This window comes from Sabethes cyaneus, chromosome 2, assembly GCF_943734655.1.
Source record: "Sabethes cyaneus chromosome 2, idSabCyanKW18_F2, whole genome shotgun sequence".
Classification (NCBI taxonomy): Eukaryota; Metazoa; Arthropoda; class Insecta; order Diptera; family Culicidae; genus Sabethes; species Sabethes cyaneus.
This window is the reverse complement of record NC_071354.1, coordinates 196,031,254-196,049,226: the sequence shown is the minus strand read 5'-3', so window position 1 is coordinate 196,049,226 and position 17,973 is coordinate 196,031,254. Positions and strand designations below refer to the sequence as shown.

The 17,973-nt window shown below is 38.9% G+C and overlaps 1 protein-coding gene across 4 annotated transcripts in view; it reads left to right on the top strand.

Annotated features, from left to right (window-relative positions):
- Window positions 1-17,973, top strand: part of LOC128738209 (uncharacterized) — a 402,077-nt gene that overhangs the window by 378,640 nt on the left and 5,464 nt on the right. For all 4 annotated transcript variants that reach the window (XM_053833173.1, XM_053833171.1, XM_053833172.1 and 1 more), the window contains 5 exons: window positions 4,531-4,731; window positions 4,799-5,764; window positions 5,826-5,990; window positions 6,059-6,668; window positions 6,803-6,964. In XM_053833173.1, coding sequence (XP_053689148.1) covers window positions 4,531-4,731; window positions 4,799-5,764; window positions 5,826-5,990; window positions 6,059-6,668; window positions 6,803-6,964 — 2,104 coding nt within the window. The remainder of the gene's footprint in view (window positions 1-4,530; window positions 4,732-4,798; window positions 5,765-5,825; window positions 5,991-6,058; window positions 6,669-6,802; window positions 6,965-17,973) is intronic.

Below are 17,973 nucleotides of genomic sequence, written 5' to 3'. Positions count from 1 at the left end.
AAGTGTCCATGTGTCCTCGAATTCATGTGTCGACGAGTTCACAAACCCGCCAATTCAAAAGCCCAGGTGTATAAAAGTCAAAGAACCCCAAAGTCTAAGAGTTCTAGACATCACAGTCCACAATGAATCCACAAATTCACGAATTCAAGAGTCCGGGTGGATTCCGGGATTTCAGATTCCATGGTCCAAAAGTTCAAGAATCCAAGAGTCCAATGTAGACAAAACCTAGAGCAAACGAATTCAAAAGCCCATTATTTCCCTAATCAAGGTTTCCCTAGAATCAATGAAACAAATACCTCAAAGGGCAGAGAAGTTCACATTTCCACGAGTTCACGAATCCATGTGTCCACTAGTTCAGTTCAAAAGTCCGTAAAGCCTAAGAGTGTAAAATTCCAATAGTTCAATAGTCCAGGAGTCCAAGAATCCAAGACTCCAAGCGACAAAAATCCATGGGTACTCTACTCCATGAGTCAACGATTTTACGAATTAACGAATCCAGGAGTCCAAAAGCCCAAGTGTCCAAAAGTCGAAGATTCTAAGAGTCAAGGTATCCATGAGTCTAAAAACTCCAGGATCTAAAAGTCTAGGTTTCCTAAATCTAGGGTAAACGAATTCAAAAATCCATTCTTCGTCTAATCACGGCTTCCAGAGAATCAATGAAACAAATAACTCGAAGGGCAGAGAAGTTCACATTTCCACGATTTCACAAAGTTTAAGAGTTCAAAATCCCAAAAGTTCAAAAGTTCATTAGTCCAAGAGTCCTGGAGCCGAAGGATCCAAGAATCCAACACACCAAGCGACAAACAATCCATGAGCCATCAAGTCCATGAGTCCGCGATTCGTCCATAAATCGAATAGCTCCAGTATCTAAGAGTCTCTAAGAGTCCACGAATCCACGAATCTCAATTAAAGAGTATGGGGTCCAAAAGTTCAAAAATCCAAAAATCTAATATAGAAAACACTGATAGCAAACGATTTTAATTATCTATTCTTCTTCAAATCAAGGCGGCCTGAGAATCCTTGAAACAAATAACTCCAAATGTATATCCATGATTCCAAGAGTTCAAAAATCCAAAAGTCCAAGAGCCCAATAGTTCGACAGCCCAAGAGTTTTAAGAGTCCAAGAATATAAGAGACAAAGAGCGTCCAAGATTCCAAGAGTCAAAAAACCCAAGTGTCCAAGCGTTGAAGAATTACCGGTTCTTTAAACGCAATAACCTATGAGTCGATGAATCCAATAGTCCAAGATTTTAAGCTTTCAAAAGTCTGCTAGTCTAGGAGTCTACAGTATCAAAAGTACCATAGCAACAAAAGTCTGAGTGGTAAAAAGTCCAATGTAGAAAAAATCCTGTGAAAAGCAATTCAACAAAATCCATAAAACAAACAACTTAAAGGTTGTTGTTGTTGTTTGTTTAGATTATAGTCACTTTGACCAGTTTTGGGTCATTCGTGACTTCTGCGGGATTGGGATTTGAACCCGGGTCCTCGGCCTGAATGCTAACCACTACGGCGGGACTGATCCCGTAACTTAAAGATGCGGCAGGCATAGAACACAGAAGTCTATGAGTCTACGAATCCAAGAACCCAGGAGTCCAAGAGTCCACTCTTGAGCCGGCAAGTGAATACAGTTGTATTCTTTTTCAAGATCATTTTATAATCATTTGAATAAGACAGTTGAATTTTTATCTATTTCGCCGTTTCATATCTATTTTGACCTAAAATATGCTTTCGAATAAAACCAGTGGCGACACAAATTGTATTTTAAATCATAACGCAATGAATTTGTGGAAAATTTCGTCTCTGCAATCAGTAACTTCAATACCCTCAAGTCAAAGTTGTAAATAAAAAAAATAGTGCTGTCGATTTCCCGTCGATTTCCCGGTTCGTCACGTCCTCTGCAGTGCGTTCGTCTGCAGTAATAAAACCCGTACTTTTACGTCTTTCGGTTGTTGCTCTTCATGGTTATGCACAGTTTTGTATAATAAATTGCAGTGCCCGGTCCAGCTAAGACCACATGAATCCAGATTCGAATCAATTTTTCACTTTCCTCAGTGTTTACACTTTCCCAGTTGGCATGCCCAGAGTTTATCTCCATCCAATGTTGGTGGTTATAATGAAATAAGTTCGCTCAATTCGGGCTCAACCGCTTCTGGTAACATGCATGCAAGTGTGCTTGGGTGTGAAATTGGATACAACAGCAGAAACGAAAATGTTTCGTTTCGTTGAAAAGGAAAATTGATTTTTTATGGCTTCCAAACTCCGTTGGAAAATTTGATTGGTCGGCGAGCAGCGAAAAATATCACTGTGAATCCCCTCTTTGATTACGATAATTAAAATATTTCGTGCGGGGTCCACTCTCCACGTCGTCCTTTTTTTTCGCTTTAGAGACTGATAAAATATTGCCTTGTTTTGATGCAATAGGCTTCAATGCTCAATGTACGTACGTCTTTTATTTTGGAAACTGCTCGTGCTCGATACGACCGTAAGCAAACAAGTGAGAACAGAGCTTGATGTAGAATCCAAAATTTAATTAAACTGTCTCAATAGTTGGTCATTTAATTAGTCAATTTCGGATTGAAGGGGAAAATATTGTTGGCTGAAGCTTTGCTCTGGAATATTTGAAAGATCTATTACACGAAGGAAAGTATTTTTCTAGCAGAACACGAAAGAAACTATTTTCCCCTTTTCGAATGCACTTCATTCGTACTATTAGCGAAAGCTTTCGTTAATTAAACCTTTAATATCTGTGCCCTTCGAAACCAGCATGCTTATACACTGATTGCAGCACGTTGCATGATGTATCCTAGTTTGTTACGATTTCCGTTCAATTCCTGCACGCAACTGCTTGGCCAGACACCGGAACGCACCTCGTATTTTCGACACTCGTCACTCCAAGTATTGAACTGTAGGTACTCACCCCTAGGAACTGCTTCCAAACCTAAAGTAATGTAAAGTGTCAACACCACTACCTCACTGACAGCATTGAATTGTGAATGAACAGCACCCTAAAACAGCAATATCAAAAACGCATAAGAATGATCAAATAATAAAACCCCTCGTTCACTTCTATCCACCCCCTCATCTCTGTATAACTCGTTAAACTACCCAACCAACAATCCCTGAAACGCGTGTAACAACGACTTCGAAACATTTACTACAACCCATAAATCCACCCACTCAAAACCACTCTCTAGAAGGATGATGAATCTCCGGAAGAACTACTGCCGACCTCGTTTGGAACTTCGCCGTCAAGCCCGAACGCGGCCACACCAACGATTTCCATCACCTCGGCGACGTTAGGCTCCGATGTGTCTTCCGATGTGCAAATTACTTCCGGTGGAAACGTGGCCACGACAACCGCCGCCAGTCACGATCCGGCATTCAGAGAGGAACATCACGGTGAAGAACCGGACGCCGAAGAGGACGAAGAAGATGAATATGAAGACACGGTCATTATAACCGAACTGCCCAATTCAGTGGCACCAATCCTGACGGTACCGACAAGCACCGTGACGTCTGCCGTTAGCACCACCAGGATCGCTAGTACCCAGGTGGTGACCGAAGCGGAGCCTTCCAGTACTACAGTTGAACCGATTGCTTCCAGTAGCACCACTCAGGAACAGCTTCTTTCTTCGTCATCATCACAACAACCACCATCTTTACCATCAACTACTACTACCACAACAACAGCAACAACAACATCAGAAACAGAAAGCACTACACCGCTTGAACTAGTAACAGTGCCACGTGTGGTTTTTGTTGAAACTACCACTAGTGCAGCGCCTACTACTACTACCACTACTACTTCTAGTACTACTACCATTAGCGCTACTACGTCTGTCATTAGCGACAGTGCTGCTACTACTGCTATTGAACCAAAGGTAGCGAGTTATTAGAGTCCAATTTGTTTGATTGTTCCGTTTTGTTTAAGAGCTAGCGCGCCAACGCGGCAATTTTAGCCAGAAAAAAAATATGCCAAAAAAACAAATTTTCGATAAGCTTCGCCGATTTATTAAATTTCGATGCACAAAATTAACCAATGAAAAAATAGTCTATAACTCACATGCACCACAAATTAAATGCTAAACTTTTCGTTGTTTTTTTTTTGTTTGGATTTCGTGGTACTGCGATTTTTAAATTGCATCTTTTGTATATTTTTTTCTTCCGTTTGAAACGAGTTACTTTTGTACAAAAAGCTATTATATCTAACAATGTATCATTTCGCAGTTGCAGTTTATTTTTCGTTTTATGTACATATGAAAACTTTCAACAATAATAATAGTTACTGCATTCATTTTTAACGCTTTCGGATCCCTTCTGTTAGTACAGTTATCATTTCACTTAGTTATCATTTCAATTTGCAGCAAAAACAGAGCTAAATTATCAAGCTTTACAACGCTTTTCGGTTCAATTGCGCAACAAATATGAGTTATTTGTTTCTTCATTTTTCAACCACTAGCAAGTTTCATGTTTTACTAATCTATGTTTTATTTTGTTTTTAAATCATATCAAAAAATATAATCCATGTAGGACACAACACCATCGACCGTGAGTAACGTTCCGTTAGCGGGCAGCGGTGAAAAGCGAGAACCCAAGGAGGATACGTACGAAGACAACTACGACGACGAGTACGACGATGAGCTGGAAGAGGAAACGACTACCAGCGCTGTTCCGACCGGAGGTCGACCGGCTATCAGCATCGATCCTGCGGTGGTTCCTGTCACGACTGAGGTAAGCAGCCCTCCAACACTCGGATCAAATCGAATGACCTTTTTTATAACTCTACAACTCATTACAGTCCACAACCCCGGAACCGACAACGACACCCCAACCGACAACCATTCCGTCCACCAGTTCAACGACAACGATCACCACAGAAGCCTCAACCGTTACGACGACGACAACGACGACAACTACGGTCGCACCAACGACGACGGCTAGCACTACCACGGTAGCCACCACAACCGAACTGGACGAACCTACCAATCTGCATCCAATCATCAAGAACCGCATCCCGAAGATGGCAATCATCGCCGGTAAGGTATTCAGCCTGCCGGTTCCGCTCGATACCTTCCAGGACAACGAAGACGGCAATAACCTCCGGCTGGATCTGTCCGACGCGCACGGTCACCCGTTGAAAAACAACTCCTGGATTCAGTTCAATGTGGAAACGCGCGAAATCTACGGTCTTCCACTGGAGAAGGATGTCTCCAAGTGGCACTACATCCTGCAAGCCACCGATTCCGGTGACCTATCGGTGAACGAAACTGTCGACATCTCCGTCCAGCAACACAAATCACATCGCAGCGTAAATCACGAGATCAGTCTAGCCTTGCGTCTGCAACGAAAGTTCCCCCGGAACGTTGACTGGCAAATCGAGGTTATTCGTGGTATCGCCAAAGTACTGGGAGACGTTTCGTTGACCAACATCGTCGTTCGTGAAGTAAGAAACAGCATTCAAGATCCGAATCTGGCAACGTTTGTCTACACAAACGACACACTGCCGAAAGATCGCTGCCCAGAGGAAAAACTAGACGAGCTGGTCGCCCAGCTAACGGAGAAAGCACTGAACGATGCTCTCAATCCGGACATTTTGGTGAAATCCGTTCAAGGCCAACAGATCGGTCAGTGTCTAAAGTCACTGATACCGAAGGTAAAGCCAACGCCAATCATTGCCACCAAAAACTTCGCTCCGGTAACCAGAAACCAGGTGGATCGAGTGAACGCCACTGTTGGGCATCTACTTGTCTACAAAGTTCCTGCTGTAAGTTTCTTTGGGTGCAAATGATAACTTTTTAAATTTACACTAATATCCCTTTTTATAGGATACTTTCTACGACCCCGAGGATGGCAATGATCTCAAGCTGAAATTGTTAACTACAGAACGCAATCCACTCGATCAGTACCACTGGCTACAGTTCGATTCTAAAAATCACGAGTTTTTCGGTATTCCCCGCAGTCACGATGTTGGACAGAAAGAGTATTTGCTGGTGGGTCTCGCAAATGTTATCAAATTCTAATCCATAGTTCCAATTACATGAGTAACTTTCTATTCCAGATGGCTGAAGATCGCGAAGGTCTAACGGCAACGGATGCTCTGGTTGTGGTCGTTCATCAGGCTCACTATAAGCGCGATTACAGCGTTCTGTTCGAGCTAACCCTGGACACAACGCACGAGCAGTTCAGCATTGCTCAAGCTCAGCGCCGTTTCATCGAACGACTCGCTCAGGTATTCGGTGACGCGAACACCAACTACATCCAGATACGAAACATTCGCACCATCCACCACACCGGCCAGGTTCAAGTGACCTTCTTCAATACCACCCTGTACCGACAGCATCAACGCTGTCCGGACGAGGAAATCGAAGCCTTGCGGAATATCCTACTTTACCCGGATGGAACCATCCGCGCGAAAGTGCGCGAAATTCTCGGCCAGGAGTTTAGCCTTCAGAATGTTAGTCTGATTCCGGTTGGTACCTGTCAGGGCTACGACACTCCCATACACGCAACGAATGAACCGGAGAAAGCCCTTCCACCTCCGATCGCTAAGGACGACTATCTGCTAACTTTCGTCCTCCCGGCTGTGATAATCCTAGCGATGCTGCTCATCGCGTCCATAATCGCCTGCGTTCTGTACCGGCGACGGCTCACCGGCAAGATGGAACTTGGTAAGTCGATCAATCGCTAACCTGCCAGCAAAATTGCACCCACCCCCTAACCCCGATTGGTGAAAGGCTAATACATTATCCAATAATCGAAGAATATATCAATTTCCAACCTATCGCATCCCAATCCCATCAAGGTACCGATGAGGAACGCAAGTCGTTCCGCTCCAAGGGCATTCCGGTGATCTTCCAGGACGAGCTGGACGAGAAGCCGGAGATCGGCAACAAGTCACCGGTGATACTGAAGGACGAAAAACCCCCGCTACTGCCGCCGTCCTACAGCAGTACCAATAACGATGGTAAGTGTTGAACATACCATTTATTTTGTGCGATACGTAGTTCATTACCAAGATCGAGTTTGTGAATAATGGAGACGCATGGTAATCCAACTTGACGAGATGGCGGCGCAAGATCGAAAGTCCTGAGACTAAAATACAGAGCTGGCAAGACACTCATTTTAGATCAAAACGGCATGGTTGCTTCAACCGAAATTCTGCTTTTACTTAGGCTCGACAGTAACGTTGTGTGCTTTAGAAGATCTCTGTTCTGCAGTCTCCATAGATCGAAAGATGCGATAAAGTCTCTATAGGTTGTTTTGAAATAGAATCAAGAATAATTTCGTTTTTTAAAACGAAGTCAATTCGCCTATTGTCGAATTACGAATTTAGGGGACATTTATTGCATATATGATATTTGTTGGGTATCTGATTGAATGAAACTATTTACTTTTGTGGTCCCTCGCCGTTACCAGCAGATTGCTACAAACAAATTCTGATGCGAAAAGGCGCTTTTCTTTCTCATCTAAGTTTATCAATTTTATATTTATAAAAGCAAAGTCGTGGGCTTAAACCGTCAATAGACATTACCCTTCTTTATCGACAGACTTCGCAGCCGGCTGTTTAGAGTACAAGAAAATTACGGGGCCAGTGTAACGATCCTACTGACTCTATCAAGCAAGCACCGCCTAGCCGAGATTCGAACATGCGACGACTGGCTTGTTAGACCAGTATCGTACCTCGAAGCTAAGTGTGTACCATATCAATATAGAATCTCATTAGAAATTGTACTTCAAGCTAATTAGATAGGATATTCTACAAGAATTTTTCAAAATTTAAATGGCTCTGCTAATGGTCCACCAGTCACTAAATTTAACAGTCCGATTTTGTTGAACCAGTGTAAATAAGGATTGTCTGATCCTCAATACTCTTTCATGATTCAAAGATGAAGCATGGTAAGTTAGACTTGCGACTCTGAGTTTCTGCTCACTTATTTCTTGCTGAAGAGCTGAAATCAATATTCTTCATTGCGGACGATCTCCGGCCAAAAAAGAAAGGTCCTCGTCAATAGTCAGTCTACGTTGTTCTTGTGAATTCATGACTTTGCAGATTTTAATTAAATCGATGAATCGTGATACTGGTATTAACGGGAAACTAGCAGTCATCAACTTTTCGTCTTTCAGCCCAATTTCGGAAGCAGTTTTTGGGCCCAAAAGTGGGGTTCTGTTTATAAAAATGTAAATACTGCATTCTTCTTGCCAATCTGAACACAGCGAATACATTTTCATGAACAGAATTTTTGTTTCAAACAAAAAAACTGCTTCGCTCACGAACTTCTTTCGTTTTCTGATTGTTCGGTTCTACGGTCGGAACTGGTGAAGGGGTTTTCCTACCTTTGTATTCAAACAATTCTAAAGCCACTTGGTTTTACTTGAATTTTATACGAGTTTTATTGCGTTTTATTACCTCTGGTTTTATATTGGTATTACGCAATACCAAGAGGATACGAGTCAAAATACACTTGTAGCTAGCTATAAAACCATAATAAAACTGTTAATAAAGCAAATTTATTGTTGTTGCTTATATTACCACGATAAAACTAATTGGCTGCACTACGTCTCTTTTAAGTTTAAAAGTTTGGCGTGTAGCGTAGCAATACAATATGGCGCACCAATCGGTTACTTGTGAAACCGCAATAAATCTGTTAGTTATTGTATAGAGCTACAAGCTGATTGCCCGATCTCACTCGGGACCCTTTAGTCACTCAGTCACTTGTACTTGTTTTATAACGAAAACTCTCATAATACAAGAAACAACACTCTTTTTTCATTTGAATATATCTACTCCCTTTATCAGTTCCTCTCACGTTGTTCCCCAACCACTTTTAAATCTGTCTTCTTCTCGGTAATCCTTATAAATCGACACAAAGCCTTTTTTACGTTTTTGAACCTCCCCCTTTTTAATGACCGTCCTATTCCCCCTTTCAGAAATAAAACAGCTTGTACAACTACTATCGTTACGCAAGAGAAATGTACCCCTTTACCCATTTGAACCTTTCTCTCCCCTTGCAAGAGACCGTCTCCCTTTTTGTCAACCAACCGGCAAAAAATAATCATGCAAAAAAAATGTGTTTGACAAACGACGTTTGATGAAAAACAGTCCACAAGTTCCGGAGCTATTGCGGAACATACATTCATACTCACTTTCTTCGTTCCCCTACATGTCAGTTCCTTACCAGTCAGCGCTCTCTACTGTCACATAGTTTAATATGCATCGGTTTGCTCAATGAAAATATAATGGAAACTATAATGGAAATAATATAAGGTACATCCGGGGCAAGTGGGACCTAAAAAATGCATAGTTTGGGTTTATTCCACTGTGTTTTCTATACCTATGATTATTTCAAAATTCTTTCAGCACAGAAACTCTTCAGTGGTATCACTTCGAAGGATTAATTACGAAAAAGGCCTATCAATTTTCATGAAATGAATCTGGAGGAGGATTTTCAAAATTATGGCGATAGGCCCCATTTGCCCCATTTACCGGGGCAAGTGGGACCTATATTCAAATTTGATTAAAAAGCATAAAATAATAGTAAATTGTGTAAGTTAATATACAGCAATGTTAAAGCATTGCACGAAGCAATTAAAAACAATATTTGTACGAGGGGTTCATCAAAAATAGCGTGACAAAATCAGATTACAACGGGCGACTTTATAATTTATATAAAACACAGATCGTGAGTAATTACGCCGTAAAGCATTATTGTAATGAAATGTAGTTTAATATGTCGTTGTATCCTATTCTTGCGAGACGTAATTTAGGATTAATCATTGTTTAATAGCTCGAAAATACGATTATGATCTGTTTGTTCTACCATGCCCAATTCGGTAGAGCTACTCATAAGAGATAGTTATGTTTTAATAACCACAACACTTTATTGTTTCAATTCCAGTTGCAGATTTGCTTAATTATATCAAATTTGACTTTCTAAATTCAATTAACATCGTTTAGGTGTAACCAAAATGTGACCAAACTGTTTGTTCCCTCACAAGCTGTACATGTGGGCTTGTTTTTTGGAGGCCCTTGGTTTAGTCTTTTTCGGTTTTATTTTAAAGTTTTACTGGTATAAATATTATGTAATTGATCTGAAAATGTTCGATAGTTCATCTAAAAAATGTATTAAGACAGGAAGTTTTGTGCTGAAACACTTCATTTTTAATAGGTCCCACTTGCCCCGGGTGCTTTGAAGTGCCGACCTTATTTCGACCCATTTATTAATGCCGTTTGTCAAATTAAACAACTAGTTTTCGGGTGTAATTTGTTAATACACTCATTATGTTTACCTACTGTCAGAAAAACATGTACTTTTACGTAAATCCTTTGACCAAAATATTATTTATAGAAAGGTGCGTCAAACTTACAATGCAAATTGAAAATAACGCTCAAATTTAAAGTCCAATTTTGATGTTTGGAATGCCTGTTATAAATAATTTATAATTTTAATACATGCGTTTAAGTTGTATCTTTCATTTCTAAAAAGGTTCGGTTGGAGAAAATGAGGTTGAAGGGAGTAATAAGCTCCGTTCCCACTTACCCCGTATTCCCACTTGCCCCGGGGTACCTTAATGGAAACGAAACAAGGGTTTATTTACCATATATTCCTCCTCGGTGGGAACCCCCTCTTTTCTCAAGGTGAATTGCACAACTGCAATCGGTTTAAATGCAAGAGAAACGCAAACCCTTTTACTTTTTTAGATCTCTCCCCACTTGTTAGGGACTCCCCCCTTTTGTCAACTTCCCAGTGCTGATTCCCTAATGTCATGGAACTTGTGTGTCAAGTTTGATGAAGAATTGTCCAGACATTTCGGAGTTGTGGCTTCCCCCCTGTTATGATACCCCCCCCCCCCCCCCCCCCGGCCCCTCTTTTGTCAACTCCCTGAGTTCTGATTCCCTTATGCCAAAGAACATGTTTGCCAAGTTTGATGAAGAACCGTCCAGATGTTTCGCAGTTATGGCCTCCCCCTGCTCTTCTTGTCAATCCTTCAGTGCTGATTCCCTTCCCTTATGTCAATCAACATGAATGCCAAGTTGGGTGAAGAACCGTCCAGGCATTTCGGAGTTATGGATCTCCCCCCTGTTACGACCCCCCTCAACTCTCTTGTCAAATTCCTAGTGGTGATTCCCTCATATTAAGGAATATGTGTGCCCAGCTAACATTTTCGTACGTATATCAAAGTGAAAAATGAGAAATATGTACCGATATATATCTTGAAAAATCGCACTGGATGCACGATATCAGCATATGCGTACTATTTTGGAGGCGATATACGTACTGCAGATTATTCGTAAAGAATTCACATTCATAAGTATTTGTATACGATGAGATCCGGCTCAACATGATTAGTTCCATAATCCTATACAATTCTGTGATGAAAATCGTATGTAATTCAGTCGTCATTGCTGTTAAAATTTATTAACCCTTAAATGCGCAATGTTGCTTTAAAACTTTCACTACGTTGTTTTCCCCAAAGTAAGTTATGTTTACCGCCTTTAGATAAGTAAGTTTTCTTTTTAAATGATTTTTTTCAGCGTGCGCATTTAAGAGTTAAGGAGACACCGAAAGTGGCTAACGTTATTGTGTTAGAGCGACACACATGAGATGTACAGTACATCTCATGTGTTCGTTAAAAACCTAAACGTTTATTTGAATGTTGCATTAGTATTGGTAATATATGTCAAATGGCAGAGCTTGCAAACATAAACACAGCTGATCCGCAGCCAACCGCACCGACTACGAACCTCCCGAAATATGGTTTATTTTCTTTATCAAGACATTCGAATTCATCTAAGATTTGCAACAGTAATCCTATTGATCCTATGCATTTAATAGGATGGCTAATTAATCCGTTTGCATTGAAGGCGAGTTTTTGATTGCTGGCCAGCTGCTAGTTTGTTTACATTCTCTAAGCTTATCGATGCGGCAAAAGCAGAAAGCTCTTTAAAAGCTCATTGATGTGGCGAAACTTTGAGACCGTGGTGCTGTTTTTTTCGAAAAGCGCTAGTGCAATGAAATATGTGCGCAACCAAATATCTATTAACCAATTGCACATTATATGTTTTATGAACACGTAATGATGTATACGATTTGTTGAATTTATTTTCCATTAGCAATTATGTTTTGCTGAGCGTTTGCTGATATATACCGGGTCGATAAATGGAATGACAAGATTTAGGAAATTCTAACAGCACTAGGAGCACTAATTACGTGCTCTGCCAATACAGACGTATTTTCAAGGCACAAAACAATACATGCATCGAGCATACATATTCTATGTCATATTTTATCATGGCCGCTGCAAGCCAAATCGATCAGGAAGATCTGACAGTAAAATTTCAACTTTTCTGCTCACGGATATATTTTCATGTTAACAAAGTTGGCAGACGGATTTAGCTTTTCATCAGAGCAAGCTGTATGCTTTATAGCTTTGTAGCGAAAAGCTTCATTAAATTATGGCGGTAGCTGTCAAGCAGCGAAAAGTACAATCGGTTTTATTGCTGCTTTCAGCTACTTCAGCTTATGACCTGATTCTCATAGGGGTTATGAAAACCTTCTGAAGAGTGGGCCACTTGGTCGGAAGGCAGTTTTGTAACGGTCATCAGAAAGATCTGGTGACGTGATACGAGCTGTCGTTCAGATCGGTCGCATATTTTACTAGCTCCTGGTTTTTACCCAGGGTTTAAAATTATTTCTTTTGCGGTGCCTGTTGGTTAGGTTACCTATAAATTCACCACGTGTGTAATCAGTCTTTCTAAAGGCTACCGAAAGGCTAAAGATTTTTAGTGTATCCATTTTTGAAAAACTATTTTATTTCTTCTAAATGTCAGGTCGAAGTAAGAAAGCTCGCCTCGGGAAGAGAAAGAGGGATATACCCTCTCTAAATTCTAGCGTTGCTAGTGAAAATCAATTTTCCGTTCTCTCCGAGCAAGAAGCCGGAGATACTAATATTATTAATGGAAAAAATATCGTTAACAAAAGGGGTAAAATTCCACCTATTGTGGTATATGTTACCGAATTTCAAAATTTTCGGAAGGAACTTTCTTTGCGAGTTCCTACCGCTAAGGTCAATTATCAAATCGGCCGTAGAGGCGAGTGTCGCGTGCTGGCCGAAACGGAAGACTCGTTTAATTTGCTTATTCAGTATTTAACTGAAAAGTTGTATAAGTTTTATACATTCGACAGCCGGAATGAAAGACCATTCAAGGCTGTTTTAAAAGGTCTCTCAACCGATCAATCCGTTGATGAGGTCAAATTTGAATTAACGGAATTACTTGGTGTTTCCCCTATCCAAGTAATTCAAATGAAGAAAAACCCGATTTAATCCACCTAGTGGTGAAAGGAACCTTTGTTATACGGTCTTACTTGCTATTTGAGGTAGAAATCGACACGTCTTCGGAACATAATTCATCTATTGGTTATCGTTGCGTAGTGCGTTGATTTACATAAAATTTTTGAAAATTGAATAAGTTTACAAAATTTGAACAAAATAGAAACACTTTTAAATTTTGATAGATCCTTTGTTCATGAAATTTCCGAGTAAGGATAAGTAAGTTGTTATTAACCTGAGTAAGTGCAAATAAAAGTAAGTTGTAAGTGGAAATCTTATCCTTTAGCATATACGTTGTCTAGTAAAGGTCTAGTTTATAGGTTTTTGAACTATGCATAGTTTCCTGTAACGCCATTCTATTTCACTCACATCAATAGAGTTTTCTTGAATAATTTTCATCAACTTTTATTAACTCACGCTGTCATATTTTATACAACACGTGTAGGTTTTTCAACGCCATATTGTTATAAAATTACAAATCGTTGTTTAACTAACGTATATTCTTCAACAAACTTATTGTGAGCAAAATATCATAATTATTCAATGCATTAATAATTTAAATGGTTGGGAAAATGTATGCAGCAAATCTATCAGCAAATGTAAAATGTTTAAAATGTATCCGTCTGCTGGTAGTCGAGTAATGCGGAGTCAAAATTAGGGTATTTTTTATAATTAAAGTTCCACAGATCCTAAACAAGCAAACATAGAGGTATAGTATTTTCAGCAAAGTTGTGTATTTTTACTATTTGTACAATTTTGTAGTACATGAAAAAGTCTTACAATAATTACAAAAAGAGCAAAAATAGAAAAACTGATTTTACAAATTCATATACAATAAATAAGATATTTCTATCTTCGCTGCAGAGATAGATGGTTACTACCTTTAGCAAAATATCTTGTAATAATATGTTCTATAACTTTGCAGAACACATCAATGTGTTATATTGACACTGAAGAAAAATAATTTTTTTATTTCACTTTTAGGGGGATTAATCAAAATTTAAAATCCACCAGACGATCGAGCTTTTAATTTCAAGAAACTCTTCCAAAGGTTCGATAAACCTAAAACCAAGTTTTCCCAGTCAAAACTCTAGTGCACACGTTTTCTTTGGTTTAGGGCTATTTTGCGCGCGAGTAACCGTGTTATAAAAGTTGGCGCGAGTGTTCGAGGATTAATATCTTTTAACCGGTAAAACCAATTCTTATGAAATTTTGCATATATATTCGTAGTGTCAAAACCTCTCGTTTGATATTAAAATAATTCAAATTAGGTAAATTATCTTGGTTAAAATCATTATAAATTATTGTTAATTTTGGTGTGGTGTATACGGTTGCTCATAACTTTCAAATTAAACGTCCAATCAAAAAACCATTCAATAGTGATCTATTAGGATATATTATCTTTCAAATGAGACTAATAGCGCATAAATCGGTTTGGCCATCTCTAAGAAACAGGCGATAATTATTACCTTGTCAAAACAGGTTTTCTAAGCATAACTTTTAAACTACTTGTTTGTTTTCAATTAAAAATTCCTGAACAATTTAGCTTTAATAAGGGCTTTCATTTGATACTAAGATCGTTGAAATCGGTCATGTAGTTCCGACGAAACCCGTGTCACGTATTTTTCACATTTTTGCTTATAACTTTTAAACGAAACGTCGTATCACGAAACAACTCAATAGTGATCTACTAGACAATAACACCTTTCAAACAAAAGTAATAGCGAACCATTCGGTTCAGCCATCTCTGAGAAACAGGCGATAGAAAAAATCATTACATACATACACACACACACACACACACACACACAGACATTGCTCAAATCGTCGAACCCTATCGATTGGTATATGTGACTTGGCCCTCCGGGCCTCGGATCAATTTCGTGTTTTTCGACCAATTTTTAAACCTTTGTTATAGTATAACAAAGGTAAAAACGTCAAATTCGGGAAACCGGGGGCATTTCACAGCAATTTTACCTGGTTCATTTTAACCGAAATCAGGTAAATAGTTTAAATATTTTAGAAAAGGCACGTGTTTTATTTCACGTGCGTGTAAAGTGGGAACTATACAAAAAGTTTGGAGGAAATATTCCTCATTTAACTCAGTGTCGCTCATGTCAAAAATATGGTCACGGCACAAAAAATTGTCACTTGGACTCCAAGTGCATGATTTGCAGCGGTCCTTCACACAAAAAGGACGATTGTCCAGTGAAGGAGCAAAACCAATTTAAATGCGCAAATTGTGGTAATAATCATAAAAGTAATTCTTTTGATTGCCCTGTTAGAATCGCTATTTTACAGCGAAGAAATCAGGGTAAACAAAATCCTAAGCGTGAGCAAATTCCACCGGTAGTTAGTGCAGAACCTGTGAATTACCTACCCGTACAAGCTAGGTCAGGTAAATCATATGCTTCGGTCTTAGCCGGAAACTTGGACATACCTGTTATTCCAGGCAGTTCCAAAAAAAACCATTAATCCTGGGCCACCTAGGGACGATGCCATTAACGACGACCTAGGTATGATTACCCAGGATAAACTTTTATTTTTGCAACAAGCAATGTCTACTCTAATGACTTCTTTGTTGCAAGCAAGTTCCATGACCGAAGCTATTCGAATTGGAACAAATTATACATATGAAATTGTAATGAAGTTGAAGTTCAGCAATGACTTTAAATAATTCTATAAAATTTCTAAATTGGAACGCTCGTTCATTAAAAGCGAACGAAAATGAGTTTTACAATTTTTTAACTGTCAATAGAGTGCACATTGCAGTTATTACCGAAACTTTTTTAAAGCCAAATATCAAACTAAAATATAACCCCAACTACGTGGTACATAGGTTCGATAGAATTCAAAGTTCTGGCGGTGGAGTTGCTATTGTTATCCACCGTCAAATTAAACATCGCACTCTTCCTCATCTTGAAACAAAAGTTATTGAAGCTTTGGGGATTGAAGTTCAAACGGAACTTGGAATATTATTCGTTGCGGCTGCGTATCTCCCTTACCAGTGTACAAACGAACAAATAAATTTTCTGAAAGGCGACTTGCAAAAACTTACAAGGAATCGCTCAAAATTTCTAATTATCGGTGACTTTAATGCTAAACACCGATCATGGAATAATGCTCAATGTAATTCTAACGGAAAAATTATTTTTAATGATTGCTCATCTGGATACTATTCCATTTTATGTCCAAATGGGCCTACATGTTTTTCTTCTACAAGAAATCCTTCTACAATTGATTTGGTTCTAACCGACCAAAGTCATGCGTGCAGCGAGTTAATTACTCATGCTGATTTTGATTCGGATCATCTCCCAATCACTTTTTGTTTATCACATGAGACAATTCTAAACCCTATTAAATCTGTGTTTAATTATCACAAGGCCAATTGGGAAAGATACAGGTCTCATATTGAGAATCATTTGAATCATGAAGTAAGTTTGCAAAGTAAAACCAATATTGATTCAGCTTTGGAAGCTTTGAGAAGTGCTATTATTGAAGCCAGGGACAATTCTGTTCCGAAGGTCCAAATGAAATTAGATACTCCAATTGTTGATGACAATCTTCAATTGCTTATTAGGCTGAAAAATGTACGTAGGCGTCAATATCAACGAACTCGAGACCCTGCTATGAAAATTATTTATAAAGAATTACAAAAAGAGATAAAACAAAAATTTACTGCTTTGAGGAATGAACAGTTTGCGAATAAGATTGAGCAGTTGAAGCCTTATTCAAAACCTTTCTGGAAATTGTCAAAAATTCTGAAGAAACCATCAAAAGCTATTCCAGCTATTAAAGATGGCGATCATATTCTATTAACAAATGAACAAAAGCCTCAAAGACTTGCTCAGCAGTTTGAAAATGTTCATAATTTAAATTTGAACGTGGTGAGCTCAGTTGAAAACGATGTCTCTCAAAAATATGATCAAATTTCTACTTATAACGTCTCACCTAATGAAGTATTTGAAACTGACTTGGATGAGGTTCGTTCAATTATCAAGAAATTCAAGAATATGAAAGCTCCTGGTGACGATGGGATATTTTACATTTTAATTAAAAAACTCCCTGAAATCGCTTATCAACTTTTGGTTAAAATATTTAATAACTGTTTTAAATTAGCATATTTTCCTAACTTATGGAAAACTGCTAAGATTACACCTATTTTGAAACCAGATAAAAATCCAGCGGAGGCTTCAAGCTATAGGCCAATTAGTTTACTTCCATCCATAAGTAAATTATTTGAGAGAATAATTCTTAACCGAATGATGTCACATATTACTGAACATTCCATTTTTGCAGATGAACAATTTGGTTTTCGACATGGGCATTCCACTACTCATCAATTGCTCAGAGTTACTAATATGATACGAGCTAATAAAGCCGACGGCTATTCTACTGGAGTTGCTCTTCTAGACATAGAAAAAGCATTCGACAGTGTGTGGCATAAAGGTTTAATCACGAAATTGCTCAATTTTAACTTTCCAATTTACATTGTAAAAATTTTACAAAATTATTTAACTGATCGATTTTTACAGGTTGTCTATCAGAATTCTAAATCTGATAAATTTCCTGTTAAAGCAGGTGTGCCTCAAGGCTCGATCTTGGGCCCAATCCTGTATAACATATACACATCTGATCTTCCTG